This window comes from Belonocnema kinseyi, chromosome 9 (genome assembly GCF_010883055.1).
Source record: "Belonocnema kinseyi isolate 2016_QV_RU_SX_M_011 chromosome 9, B_treatae_v1, whole genome shotgun sequence".
Taxonomy (NCBI): domain Eukaryota; kingdom Metazoa; phylum Arthropoda; class Insecta; order Hymenoptera; family Cynipidae; genus Belonocnema; species Belonocnema kinseyi.
In genome coordinates this window covers 49,525,466-49,539,948 of record NC_046665.1, presented here as the reverse complement: position 1 = coordinate 49,539,948, position 14,483 = coordinate 49,525,466, and the positions used below count along the sequence as shown (strand labels likewise).

Genomic DNA, 14,483 nt, shown 5'->3' with positions numbered 1-14,483 from the left:
AGGGTCAGGGACAATTTACAGAATGACACTTTACCGAAAGTCCGCAGACGGCTTTGTGAGCATTGCCGCTGGTGAGGTACCAAATGCTGCCAATATACGCGGTTCGTTTAAATAGAGTTTTTTAAATATAGATTTGTGCCCACGTGTCAAAGCTACAAACCAAAACTAAAATCATATTTTCAATTTTTATCTTTAAATTCCTTACCTACACTAAACTTTTTGATCTTAGCATTTTCTAAATGTCTTTGTCAATCGCGCTGTGCTAAAATATGTAAAAGATATTCAAAGTTCCAAAGAAAAAATCAAGAAATTCAAAAGTGTATTTTACATTGGTAAAAATAGGATCCTTTTCCGAACTTTTTGACATTTAGGAAATTTTAAGACCAAAAAGGTTAGTGTAGGTAAAAAATTTGAAGAGAAAACTTGAAAATACGATTTTAGTTTTAGTTTGTAGCTTTGACACGCGGGCACAAATCTAAATTTAAAAAAATCTATTTAATCGAACCGCGTATGTTGGCAGAATTTGGTGCCTCACCAGCGGCGATGCGCACAAACCCGTCTGCGCACTTTTGGTAAAGTGTCATTCTGTAAAGTGTCCCTGATCCCTCGGTGGCATTAAAAACGTACCTGTTATAATATAATAAAAACATTAGGAAAATGCACAACGACAATAAAAACATCAGAAAGATGTACGAATTATTATCTTTTTATTAAATAATTTCGTGGATTAGGTAGACTTTCTAGATTAACCCTCTATTTATATGCCCTATTCCAATTTTGACGGCCGTATAGTTAGCTTGATACTATGTACAAAGGCAAAATTCGAACGGACCTCTTTTTCTAACATTTGCAGAGTACGAAACAGGATTGGAGCGGCACTGCAGTAACTATATGTCGTTGGAACTTTGAATAACACGTCACATACCAACCCTGAGCATACAAAATTTACTTATTAAAATATAATATAATAAAAACATATGACAAATTTACAACGACAATAAAAACATATGCAGCTATCAAATTAATATGTTTTGAATTAAATAATTACTTAAAATAATTTCTTGGCTAAATTATAGTTTTGTACAATGTTAATTTTCAAAGCTCTCGCTTACTGTTTCTACATCCAAACCAAATGAGAAGACAATCAGGCAAAGGCGTTACGATTTTCGATATATTTCGACTTCGACTCAATCATCTTTCTATAATTGAGTATTCTAACCAGCCCGATGCATCGCCCCCACTTTTCTGTTTTCTTACGATCCGGAGGGAAATGTCGGTTAAACTAATCCAACAGATGGCACCACAAAAAGTAGGTCTGCCTTTTTCATTGAATTGCATGAAGAAAAAGCAAAAGTAATTAAAAACTTGATGCTGTTTGCAAATAAACAAAAATAAATATGAAAAAATAAGAGTCACTATTACGAATTATTAAAAAAAAGAAAAAGTCATGCAAATATGCTGTTTAATATGAATAAAATTTAATTTTGAGATACATTTTGAAAGCAGTTCGAACTTTATATTTTTGTGATTTATTTTGCTGATATTATTGATTTTATTATTTGTTCTAGTTAAAAAAATTATTTATTGCTGAAATTATTAATGTAGCTAAAGAAAAAATTAATAATATTTACGACCTCAATGACAACAATATTTAAAACATATACATGATCAGAATAATTAATCAAAACTATATTACTTATATCCAATATAAATATAATAATAATTTAAATATGTAAGACTACATCTTAAGTTGCACAATAAAGAATCTTTGTACCTTTAAACTTTTAACAATTTCAAGTTTTGAAGGAAACATTTTTTAAAAGTAGTGGTAATTGTAATTAAAATGTTTGAGGGAATAATTTGGTGAAATGTAAATGAAAAGACTAATAATAAATGAGAAAATGGATTTAATATTATTTAATATAATGTATATATTTATTTAAATTGAACCGAACATCGTATATACATTTATACAGCGCAATCATTTATTTGTTGCTTAACGTTGAAAGCTTTTTTCTCGCTGAATTCAACCCCTAATAATGTTATTAAATATTTTTAATTTAAAGGAGACTTTGAATTAAATAGTTAATTATATTATTGCAAACCTCATTTCTAAAATGAACAGACTATAAACTATTAAATTCTATAAAAAAACGTACCGTACTCAAAAAGAGCTTGCCATTGATGTAGGAATGACATTTAATAACAAGAATAATTTAAAAATTTATAATAACTATTGTTATAAATAATTCTTGTGGCAAAATATTAGAATTTGAGATTTTTCAAATTATTATTTCCTTCAAGCGCCAGCAAGATTCCAGGCATTCCTTAAAACAATAAATATTTAATAATATTTGATAAAATATAACAATTTAAATTTTTGTGAGCACATTAGATAAACAAATTCAACATTTTGGTCCTTTCGGATAGACATTTTTTTACACTGGGAATGTTTTAAGCTGTTGGATGAATAACTGCTAGTCACAAAAATATTCGAGAAGTTAACAATAACGATTGTTATAAATAATTATCGTGACAAAATATCCAAATGTAAGGTTTTATCAAAATTTTTCTTTTCTTTTATCGCTACAATGGCTACGGATATTCCTAAAAAAATGTATCTTTGATCATATTTAGTGAAATATAACAACTTACATGTTTATAAACAAGTTACATAAAGAAATTCCCATTGTTGGCAGTTTCACTTGGAAAAAGTCGGGTTTTCAATCGTAATAGATTGTAAATGAATCATAACACTGCATCCTAAGATTCACTCAATACAAAATCTTTTGACAATAACCCACCACTTGACCATCAAAGAAAATTTAAATTTGATAAAACCTTAAGTTTAAATATTTTGTCACAAGAATTGTTAATAACAGTGGTTTTTGTTAACTTTTCTAAGATTTTGGTGACTAGCAGACATTCGTCCAATAGCTTAAAACATTTCCAGAGCAAAAAAAAATTCCTGTGCAAAAGGGCCAACATTTTAAATTTGTTTATCTAATTTGTTTACAAAAATTTGAATTGTTATATTTTATTAAATATTATTAAATATTTATTATTTTAAGGAATACCTGAAGTCGTTCTGGCCATTGAAGGAAATTATAATTTGAAAAATCTCAAATTCTAATTTTTTGCCACAATAATTGTTTATCACAGTGGTTATTATAAACTTTTAAATTATTTTTTTTATTAAATGTCATTTCTACATTAATGGGAAGCAGTTTTAGCAAAAAAAAATTCACCGATAATAAGACTTCATACTTATAAGAAATATATGAATAAGAATTCCTACTTTGAATGGAAAAATTATTAATAAAAAAATAGAGGAGACAAAAGTTCGGTTTTTATTAATTATTCTGATCTTTTATAAAGTTCGCACTGGGTTTCAAAATGTATCTAAAAATTAAATTTTTTCATATTAAACTACATATTCTCATGACTTTTTTAAAAATAATTAGTAATAGTTACTCTTATTTTTTAATCTATTTTTTTTTGTTTATTTGCAAACAGCATCAAGTTTTTAATTATTTTTGCTTTTTCTTAATGCAATTCAACGAAAAATTCAAACCTACTTTTTGTGGCGCCATCTGTTGGATTAGTTTAACCGACATTTCCCCTCCGTATCTTAAGAAAACTACTGCCAACATACACATACACGGTCGAGGCAAGGGGCTGATTCTAACATTACGTCATACTCGGTCGGGAACGTCAAAATCTATAAGGCCATACTATTTGGTAGACTGAAAAGCATTGACTACATAGGAGTTTGACGAAAATGAATTTTTGTAGACGAAAGTAAGTGAAAAATCGTGATATGGCTTTGCTCCTCAAATAGAAAAGTCATTTCTTTTATTATTGTTAGCAATTCGGGAAGTGTGCGATTGGAACAATCTATCAAGAAAAAATATAATGTGCATAATTGAGGTTAGGTTGCATTGTTGGGGGTCAGAATTTTTGAATTTTGGTACTTCGTTAAAGTGTGTTTTTCAAAGATGTCAAGAGATTATTCTTGCACTTTGAAAAAATATAAATGATCAAGGACTGTGATCCTACTTAGAAATCCTATAAGACTTCTTGAAAATCCTTAAACTTCGACTTTTTTTTAAATCCCTTCAAATTCTTGATAATCCTTAAAATCTTTGAATTTTTGCAAATAATTTTTAAATGAATTGCTTAACAGTCTTTAAACTCACTAAAACTTATGGAAATATTTTTAAATCCTTTAAACCTAAACTTTAAAATACCGTCAAGTCCGTAGTGATTCCTGAAAATCACTTGATTTCTTAGAAATCCTTAAAGTCCTCCGAATTTTTTTAAATTTCCTTCAACTTCTTTGAGATCATTTAAAAAATTTAAGAATTGACTAAAATTAATTAGGACTTCAGTTTCCGGCATGAAAGTGTAAAGTAGTGGGAATTGTTGATGCTGAGTTTTTCTGATATTGTGGTGAAATTTGAGGTGAATGGATTGTGGAATTGTGTAGAAGGGTGTCGAGGTGAGAGATCTAATTGAGGGATTGTGAGATTCCAAAGGGGAGGTAGATATTTTGGAGGATTGAAACAGATTTGTATGGAAGTTTGTTTGGAGATATGTGACCGAGTGGGAAGACTATGTTGACGGATTGGTAGTAGCAGGGTTGGGTAGCGACAAAGAAAGGCGAGACAAGTACCAGACAGCGACGGTAGAGGCAGGGAAGTATAGAAGGCGGGAAAGTTTGAATTTGATTAATAGCTAGCGGAGCGAGCATCTCCGCGGAAGAAACAGAGTTAGAGGAGGAAGTGTTCAGTACGCCGAAGGAAGAGATAAAGGAAAGGAAGGCAAGGGGGAAGTATAAAAAAAACTATAGAAAAGGAAAGAATAAGAGCAAAAAGCGTAGGATGAATAGAAGCATATATCAAAAGGAAGAGAGGGGAGAGGGAAAGCAGTGAAGAGAAGGAAGATATCGGGGCGAGTGTAAAATACCAGAAAATGTTTAGATCGTCGCCGGAAAAGGAGAGTTTGGTAGGGGCAAGAGATAACAGGGTGCTGACGGTAGCGGAGATGAAAATGAAGTGTCGATTAAAGAAGAAAGACTAAAGGAAATTCGAGAAGTGATGATAGAGGTAACGGCGATTTATGAAGAAAAACAGGAGAAAAGGGGAGAGGAATTAAAAAAGGAAATTAGGCGGAAAATGGCTGAAGTTAAGAAAGAAATAAAAAATGGGAAGAAATCAGGCAAAAGTTATAAAAGTGGATGGAGTCATTGAAGCAAAAACTAGAGAAGCAGGAAGAAGTTAATAATACAAAGGTAGAGGAGATAAGAGGTAGGTTGAAGAAACTTGAAAGCTCGAACGGGGATTGCGGTGGGGATGAAAGTGGGAATAAGGAGATGGAAAGGCTGAGAAAAATAGAACAAAGAATAGAAAGGAAAAAGAGGGAAGGAAGAAAATTAAACATAGTGATTAATGGTATAAGATTAGAGGGGAAGGAGCTGAAGAAAGGGGTGGACGAAGTACTAAAAAGGATTGATGCTAAGGTAGAGATAGAGGAAATGCGAAAAGTAGGAAGGGAAGTGAGAAGAGGGGAGATAATGGTACTGGTGAAACTAAAGAAATGGGAACATAAGAGGGAGGTGATGACAAAGAAGAGGTTATTATATGGTAATCCAGAGAGAATAGAGGATGATTTGACATGGGTAGAAAGAAAGATGCAGTATAAATTAAGGAAAATAGCAGAAGAGGCAAGAAAAAAGGGAAAGAGAACACGGGTTAAGTATGGGAGAATACATATAGATGGAGTATGGTGGGATTGGGATGAAGAAAGGGAACATATAGTAGGAAATGAGGTGCAGGGAAACTAGAAGAGGAAGGAACGGGAGATAGTAAAATAAGAAATAGTAAGAATGAAAAAAAGATGAGAAACGAAAGTAGGGAAGAATGGGAGACTTTTTACTGGAATATAGCAGGATTGGATAGAAAGAATAAGATGAATAATAATAAGATGAAAAGGGATGGAAAAGAGTAAAGGGATGGTTGCCTAGAGTTTACAAATAGCAAGTGCAAAATGCAGAGAGGAAGAATAAAAAGGGCAGAGCAATGGGAGGAATGGTGATGGGAGTAAGGAATGAATGTATAACAGGGAAAAATAAGAAAGACAGGAATGAACAAAAAGAAGGAGTAATAGTAGAAGCGGCTATGATGGGAGGAGAGAAGTGGAAGGTAGTGGGGATTTATGTGAACGGTAATATGCAGGAAAAAGCAGAGGAGATTACAGAAATGATTGAAGAACATAAAGAAGAGATTAGGATGATAATAGGCGCGGATTTTAATGCGAGAACAGGAGACAGAACAGGAAGGGAATGGGGAGAAGATAGAGGAAGAAAATCCAAAGATAAGGTACTAAATGGGGAGGAAAAAACTGGTTGAAGAGCTTGGAGGAGTTGGGATGTTATATCTTAAACGGGAATATAGAAGGGGATGAAAAATTTGAATATATGCGCTCAGGAAGTGAAAGGGGAACGGTGATTGATTATGTGATAGTGGATGATGAGGTAAGTGTAGGAAAAGGAGATTGGTCAAGGGAAGGAAAAGAACAGTTCAGAGAAAAAATATCAAAATGGGAGAGGGGAATGTGGACGAGGAGATGGGAAAAATGATAGGAGAAATAAAAATAGGATTAGAACGTACAAACAAAAACGAAGTTAGTAAAGAGGGGAATAGAAGTTAGTTGGATGAGGACTGCAAAGAGAAAAAAAGTAGGTCAGAAAGCAATTAAGAAAGTGGAGAAAAGAAAAAAGTAATGGGGAAGAATATAAGAAAAAAAAGAAAGAGTATACTGAGTTGTGTTATCAAAAGAAAGAGGAAGAGAATAAAAGGTTTGAGGAAGAGGCGGAGAAGGCTAGGACGGAAGAAGAGGTATGGAAGGTAGTAAATAGAGAAAGAAAAAGAAGAAAAAGAGTAAACCAAGATATTGAAATCATAGAATGGAAGAAATATTTTTTGGATTTGCTAGGAGGAGTAGAGAGAAAAGTTGTAAACGGAGAAAAATATGGTAGAGAAAGAGATGAGGAAGAGGAAATTTTAAAGGAAGAAATAGTTCAAGTTTTAGGATTAAGGAAGGATGGAAAGGCACCTGGTATAGATGAGATTCCTAATGAAGTATTGGAATATGGAGGGGAGCAACCAGAGGGATGAGCATAGATAATGTGTAATAGAGTGTGGAGAGGAGAGGAATGGCCAGAGTTATGGAAAGAAGGAGTAGTTATACCAATTGTAAAGAAAGGCAAGGGAGAGGAGGTTAAAGATTATAGGGGGGTGACGTTGATGCCAACACTGTATAAAGTATATGTAACTATTTTGTCGGAGAGATTGAAGATAGAAGTTGAAGTAAAAAAAATCGAGTCACTGAATTAGACAGGGTTTAGAAAAGGAATGGGGGTAATGGGCAACATATATGTTCTGAACTATCTAGTAAATAAGAGAATTAAAAGGGAAGAAGGGGCAATGATAGCAATGTTCGTGGACTTAAAGACGGCGTTTGAATCATTAAACCGAGGAGAAATAAAAAAAAGTTATGATAAAAAGGGGGATAAGAGAGGGATTAATAAAGAGAGTATCAGAAATTTTTAGAGAGACAAGAAGCAGGGTGAAGGTAGGAGAGCAAGTAGGAGATAGTTTCTGGTTGGTGAGAGGTGTGAGACAAGGATGTCCTCTGAGCCCACTTTTATTTAATTTATTAATATCAGACTTGGAAGAAGAAATGAGGAGAAAGGGTTGGGGAGGAGTTAGGATAGGGAAGGAAAAGTTATATACACTGGTATACTCAGACGACATAGTGTTGATGGCAGAGGATGAAGAAAGGATGGTGGGATTAATTACAGGATTAGAGAGATACTTAGATGGGAAAAAGCTGAATGTAAATGTAGAAAAGACACAGATAATGAGGTTTAGAAAAGGAGGGGGAAGGAAGAAAGAATGGACAGGGAGATGGAAAGGAATAAAGTTAGAAGAAGTCAATGAGTATAAATATTTGGGATATATCTTGCAAACGAATGGAGATCATACAGCTCATATAACAGAAAGGATAAAAAAAGCAGCAGGGGTAATGAAACAGGTATGGGGAATAGGAAGAAGAAGGTTTAAAAAAAATTGGAGGAGATTGTAGTTATTTGATACGTTGGTATGGCCGGTATTAGGTTATGGAGCAGAGATATGGGGATGGGAACAAACGAAAGATATTGAGAGTTTACAAGAAAGGTATATAAGGTGTATACTAGGGGCAGACTGGAGGAAGCCAGGATATATGGTGAGAGAGGAAGCGTAAAGGGATAAGTTAAGTATTAGAGCGGGAAAGAGGGCATCGAAATTTGTGACGAAGCTGAGGGAGGGAAAGGGGGGGGGGGTTGGCGAGAAAGTGTTTGATGGAGGTAGAAGAGAGGGAGGGCGATCGAATTAACGAGATGGGAAGAAGAAAGGAGGGAGTTCTTTAATGATAGAGAAATAGAGGACGGGACTGGAGTAAACTATGAAGAATTGGAAAAAGGGAGAGGGAAAGACAATTAATAGAAAGATGGGGAGCGATTGAGGAGTCAAAATACAATACATGGTATAAGATGATAAAAAAGGAAGGGGTGCCAAAGTATTTAGAAAAGGGATGGGGAGAGAGAAGGTGGACCAGAATAGCAAGATTTAGATTGGGAAACGAGGTAAGGGAGAGGATGTACTGGGAAAAAGAAGAGAACAGAATGTGTATGGGGAATGTGAATGGGAGGAGGAAACATGGAAGCATATATGGGAAGGATGTAGGAGAGGAATGGAAGACAAAGGAAGCTGGCAAGAAAATGTGGTTAAAATTCTAGAGGAAGATGGATTAGGAGAAGAATGGATGAAGGAGTTGGAGCGTGCTAGGGGAGCGAGTGAGGTAGAATGAAAGAATGCACGTGAAAAAGGTAAATGGAGGTATAAAAAAGTGAAAGAAAAAGGAAACGGAAGTCACTTAGATTAGAAGCGTGAAAATTGTAAGTAATGGTCAAGTAAAAGTTAAGTAGACTAAGATGCGTTTGCGTTATCATTTTCTCTCTCGCTTGCACTCTCGCTTTCGTTCGCTCGCTCACTCGCTAGCTAATAAGTCCTAAATTGCGCTATCGCAGGAAATAGAAATAAGGAACTAGATATAAGACTTATGTAAATAGTTTTAAATAATTGTATATATAGAAAGGATAAGATTGTAAAAAGATATAGAACTAAACGGAAAAATTGTAAGGAATGGAAGTCATGTAAACCCTTAGGGGACACATTCTGAATCAAGAAGAACACTAAAATTAATTAAAATCTCTTAAAATCCTTAAATTTTGTTAGATTCCTTAAAATCTCTTGAAAATCCTTAAATCAATGAATTAAAAAAAATTGAAGCCTTTTAAAATATATTAAAATCTTTTTAAATAACTTTTTGAATATCTTTAATATTAATCCTTTAAAAGAAAATCTTAAAATTCCGTCAAGTCCATATAGTAATTCGTTAAAATCACTTCAATTTCAGAAATTCTTTAAGTTTTTGTTGGAAAATCCTTTAGATCCTTCGATTTTTTTTGCAATACCTTTGACTTCTTTAAAATCATTGAAAATTTTTGAAATTGAGTATAATTAATTAAAATCCTTTGAATTTTCTTAAATTCCTTTAAATATTAAAAAAATTACATCAATTGAGATCTCTTCAAATTCATTAAAAACTTTTTAAATAACTTTTCAGTAACTCGCTTGACATTCTTTGAAATCACCTAAAGTGCCTTAAAATTTAATCAAATCTCTCGCAAATCCTGAAACTTTTTTGGATTCTTTAACAAATGTCTTTTAAAATTTATTTATTTTTATTTGATATGATACTACTTAAAATGACTTATTATCGAAAAGTATTATGACATAAGCAGCCCTGTGCATCTCACCATATTTCAGATTTTAACTTGACCCCACAACTGTCCTAAGTGGTTTAGTTCCTAATATATCCAGCGCGGCGCTAGTTGTCCCATCACTCCCTGTTTTTACATAGAAAGCAATGGGACTAAATCACTTTTTAAAATTTTTTAGTAAACAAAATGTTATTTCCATGAAAAAATTCTTGAAATTAAAACAATGTTACTCATTTAATATTTCAAAATACTTTTCCAATTTATATGGCCATACAATAATCCTGGCAAAGTTGAATATATCTTAGATTTGAATTTTGATAAAAAGTAAAATATGATTCTTAAAGTTTATTGTTGAAAACAAATGAACAATATTATTAATGGAATGATAAAAAACACGAAAAAAATTTGAATAGTACTAAGTTTAAACTTACTATGTGCATACTCTCACTTATGAATATATAATGGATACAATGTATTTCTAATTGAATTTAACTAATTTTGCATTCGAAACCATTTTATTTAATAATCGGTGAAAAATACAAAAATAAATTTCTTTAATTGCTCTCTTTTATCATTATATACTTTTAAGTGTTTAAAACATAGATGTTAAAACATTTATTATATTTACATCTTGGACGTGTTATAGCATTATAGTTTATATTTGTTCCTCTGAGAAATAGTTTTTTTTTCAACAAGTTGATTTATTGAATAAACTATTTTTAATGTTCTTTACATATTTTTATGCTATATGTTCATGAATACAAATTACTGCGTTTTCAGATGTAAAAAGGATTATATTTAACTTTTTATTCAATTTCAAATATAATATTCCACTTTACCAAGTTTATTGGGTGATGTTTTAATTAATGTTTTTCATTAGCATTTATATACATCGCTTAGTAAATTGTTTTGAAATAGAAAATGAGTAACATTCTTTTCATTTCAATATATTTTTTTTACGAAAATAACATTTTGTTTATTAAAAAATAAAAAATAAAGTGGTCTACTCACATTGCTAACAATGCAAAAACGGGGACTAATGGGACAACTAGCGCCGCGCTGAAGATATTAGGAACTTAACCAACTTAGGACACTAAGGGATCGCCATTTTGTTTTCAAATGCACAGGGCTGGACATAAGTCTCCGGCAATTGAGGTTATAACCTTACCCTGGCGGACCGAAGGAACCGAATGGAGCCTCTACAAAGTACCCGTAAAGACCCCATTCGGTTCCTTTTTAAAAACTCGAAAAAACAGCAAAATCAACTTTTAAATTGTTGAAATTCGGATTCTACGTTAAAAATCCCTATATAAGATCACGAAATAATCGCAATCGTTTTTTTTGCAACTGTAAAAAGTTAAAAAAAAAAAGACGTATAACGCCTGTTGACTGCTACGTGCAGGCGATGCGTTTGAAGTGTAACGGTCAACAGGCGTTATGCGTCTTATTTTTTTAAACTTTTTACCGTTGCAAGAAAAAAAAAACGATTGCGATTATTTCGTGACCTTCTATAGTGAATTTAAACGTAGATTCCGAATGAGGACCCAATGTGGTCTTTACGGGTACTTTTTCGAGGCTCCATTCGGTTTCTTCGGTCCGCCAGGGTAGTAATGCAAATTATTATTTTTCGTGGTGGATTGCCTAATCGAACATTTTCCAAATTGCCAACAATAATGAAATAAAAGGCTTTTTTTTCTTAAAAGTAAAGCTATATCACGACTTTTTACTTCATTTCGCCGAAATTAATTAATTTTAGTCTAACTCAATAGGACAATGGAAAAATCCGTAATGTTAATGACTTACATTTGATATTGCTTTAATTTGAAATATTTAGAATTGAAAACTCTTGACTTTTGTCCTTAAAAACATCGAAACTTAAGAATTTTTATTTATAGATCTTCACGTATCTTTTGTTGGAAGATTTATATTATTGGTTGACAATTTATTTCTGCAGTTTCAAAATTGATCTATTTGGTGAAAAATTCATTTTTGTTATTGTTTAAAGTTTAATTCTGTGTTGAAAATTTATCTATTTTGTTACTGTTATATTTTTGGGTTGAAAAGTCAACTGCTTTGTTGAAAAGCTGTCATTTTTGATTGAAAATTATCGTTTATGGTAAAAAATTAATATTTATTATTGTCAGTTAGAAATGAAGTTTTTCTTAGTCAAAATGGAACTTTTCGGTTCAAAAGTTTTGTTAAAAATTCAATCTTTTGGATTAAAAATTCATTTTTTCTTTTAGAAAAGTAATCTTTCTCTGTTAAAAATAAAGTTTTTGGTTGAAATCTGAACTTTTTAGGTTGAAAAGTCAACACTCTTCCAACAAAATTCGTCTTTTGGATTGAAAATTCAACTAGTTCTTTAAAAGTAACCCCAACTTTTTGGTTGCTCTTGCATGGTTTAGTCAAATAATAATTTTTTGTTGGTGAAAATTCGCCTTCTTGGGTTGGAAATTCATCTATTTTAGTGAACATTTTTCGTTTGTTTAAAAAATGAACTATTTCCTTGAAAATGAAGTATTTATAGACTTAGATCATTTTTGTTTACTTGATACTTTTAAATTTGAAAGTATTTCAAAGACTAAAAATGATAGTTACTTGACAGTATTTATTTATTGTTTTGATTATTTATTTATTTCAATTAATACTTATTATTATTATTTAAGTAAAATGATTAATTTATTTTATTCATTCAATTTATTCATCGAATTTATTTATTTATTACACATTTTTGGTTATTGCAGGACTGTTACCTGAGGCGATCGCTACCCTATGTGAAAAATGCACCACGATACAGAAACGTAATGCTAGGAAAGTTCTACGATACATCAAAGAACGCAGGCCAGAAGTTTGGGACTTGTTTGTGCAAAAGTACGACCCTACTGGACAATATATGCAAAATTTCGAATATTTCATCAGTGGAGTCGATGATTCGAGTTCATACTACTAAAGAATGAAGAATAATCTTAATTAAAATAAAATTCGAAATAATGTTAGTTTTACGGGAATTTGCGTACTACTAGTCAGTGCCAATTATTAACATTACAATTTTTCTCATCAAGGGAACCTACACTCTTCAATATTCGCAGGTTATATGGACCGAGATGCAAAAGTCAGGAATTATCGCACCGAGTTTGTAACCGAAAAACCTGGGCTCAATTCCTGCTGTCTGCATTTTCTCAATATTTTTGTTTAATATTCTTTATCATAATTAACTACTAAATTTATTTAAATGAGCATAGAATATTAATTTTGCACCATTTTTTGTCGTATTAAAAAATTGTTTGTTTTTCAAACTTTACCATTTTTACTCTAAGGAAAGTTTTTCTATAGAAAAGTATCATTTCTTTAAATTCAAATGAATATTTTTATTTTGTTTATTATATTTGATTTAAATAAATGTATAACGAACAAAAATGGGATAAAAAAATCGACAAAAAATGTCGGCAGCAGGAATTGAGCCTAGAAATTTCGGCTACCAACGCGGAGCGATACAACAATATACTGATATAACTGATACAACCGAGTGTTGTACGACTGCCCTCCTCCATTTCGGCCCATGTAAAGTACGTCCATTTTTATAAAACTATTTTTACTCTAATAAAAGTTTGTTGTATCAAATTAATTTCATTCTTCTTTATTCAATTAAACATTAATCTCTTGGTCTTTATTATTTCGTATGAGATATAAAGAAAATATATAGAAAAGTAGAAATGGAAGCTTCCAATGTGTCCCCTAAGGGTTTACATTTTTCTTACACCTTACTCACACTTACTTGGTGGTGGAAGGGGGACCTACAGTTTAAGGTGGGTTCCGAACCACCAAGAGCAACAGCCTTAAGTACTTAGAGCAAACCTTTTTCTCTAGAGGTACCGGTCCCACGACTCTCCGGAGATAAACAACTCCCTTGCTAGGCTAATGTTCACCGCATGGGCCACCGAGACTCTTCCAGAGTGCGAGGCGGGAATCGAACCCGCAAGCCGAAGGAGTGGGTTCAAAGCCTACGCTATGGCCCCCACGACCATCGTCCCACTATATATATATATATAGAAAAGTATTCAATTATAATAAAATATTAAAATAAAATGATGAAAATATAGACTATAAATAAAAGACATTTCCTATTTATTATACTATTATATTGTTATTGTCATTATTGTTCTTTTCATTAGTGTGATGAGCAGGGTATAACATTTTTTCATGTAGATAATCAAAGAAATGAAGATAAGTATAGCATAAAGTAATATGATTTATATGATTTAAAAATAACTTACACGTTTACCATTCATTTATCAGTATTACCTTTTGCAGTATTAAAAGTGGTAAACTTATAAACAAAAAATTTCATATGAAATGATTGTTAAAAATTAACATTTTGGCTTGAATTAAATCAATTGAATAGTCAATCGCAGTAAAAAAATGGAATGAAAAATTAAATATTGAAAAAATGTTGGCAGAAGGAATAGAGCCTAGAGTTTCCGCTTAGATAACCGGAGCTCTACCGCTTGGTTTACCTGGCGCTCGAAATCGCGGTTCATCTAAATAATCCATAAATAACATTACCAATTTTTTTCTTTTCTTAATCTCCATCCCC

General features: G+C 32.1%; 1 protein-coding gene across 1 annotated transcript in view; it reads left to right on the top strand.

The window, feature by feature from the left end:
* LOC117179563 (ejaculatory bulb-specific protein 3-like) overlaps positions 1 to 13,449 on the top strand; it is a 48,690-nt gene extending 35,241 nt beyond the window's left edge. The window contains exon 3 of the mRNA XM_033371486.1: positions 12,634 to 13,449. Within this exon, the coding sequence (XP_033227377.1) occupies positions 12,634 to 12,839 (206 nt within the window). The 3' untranslated portion in view covers positions 12,840 to 13,449. The remainder of the gene's footprint in view (positions 1 to 12,633) is intronic.
* The last annotated feature ends 1,034 nt before the right edge of the window (positions 13,450 to 14,483 follow it).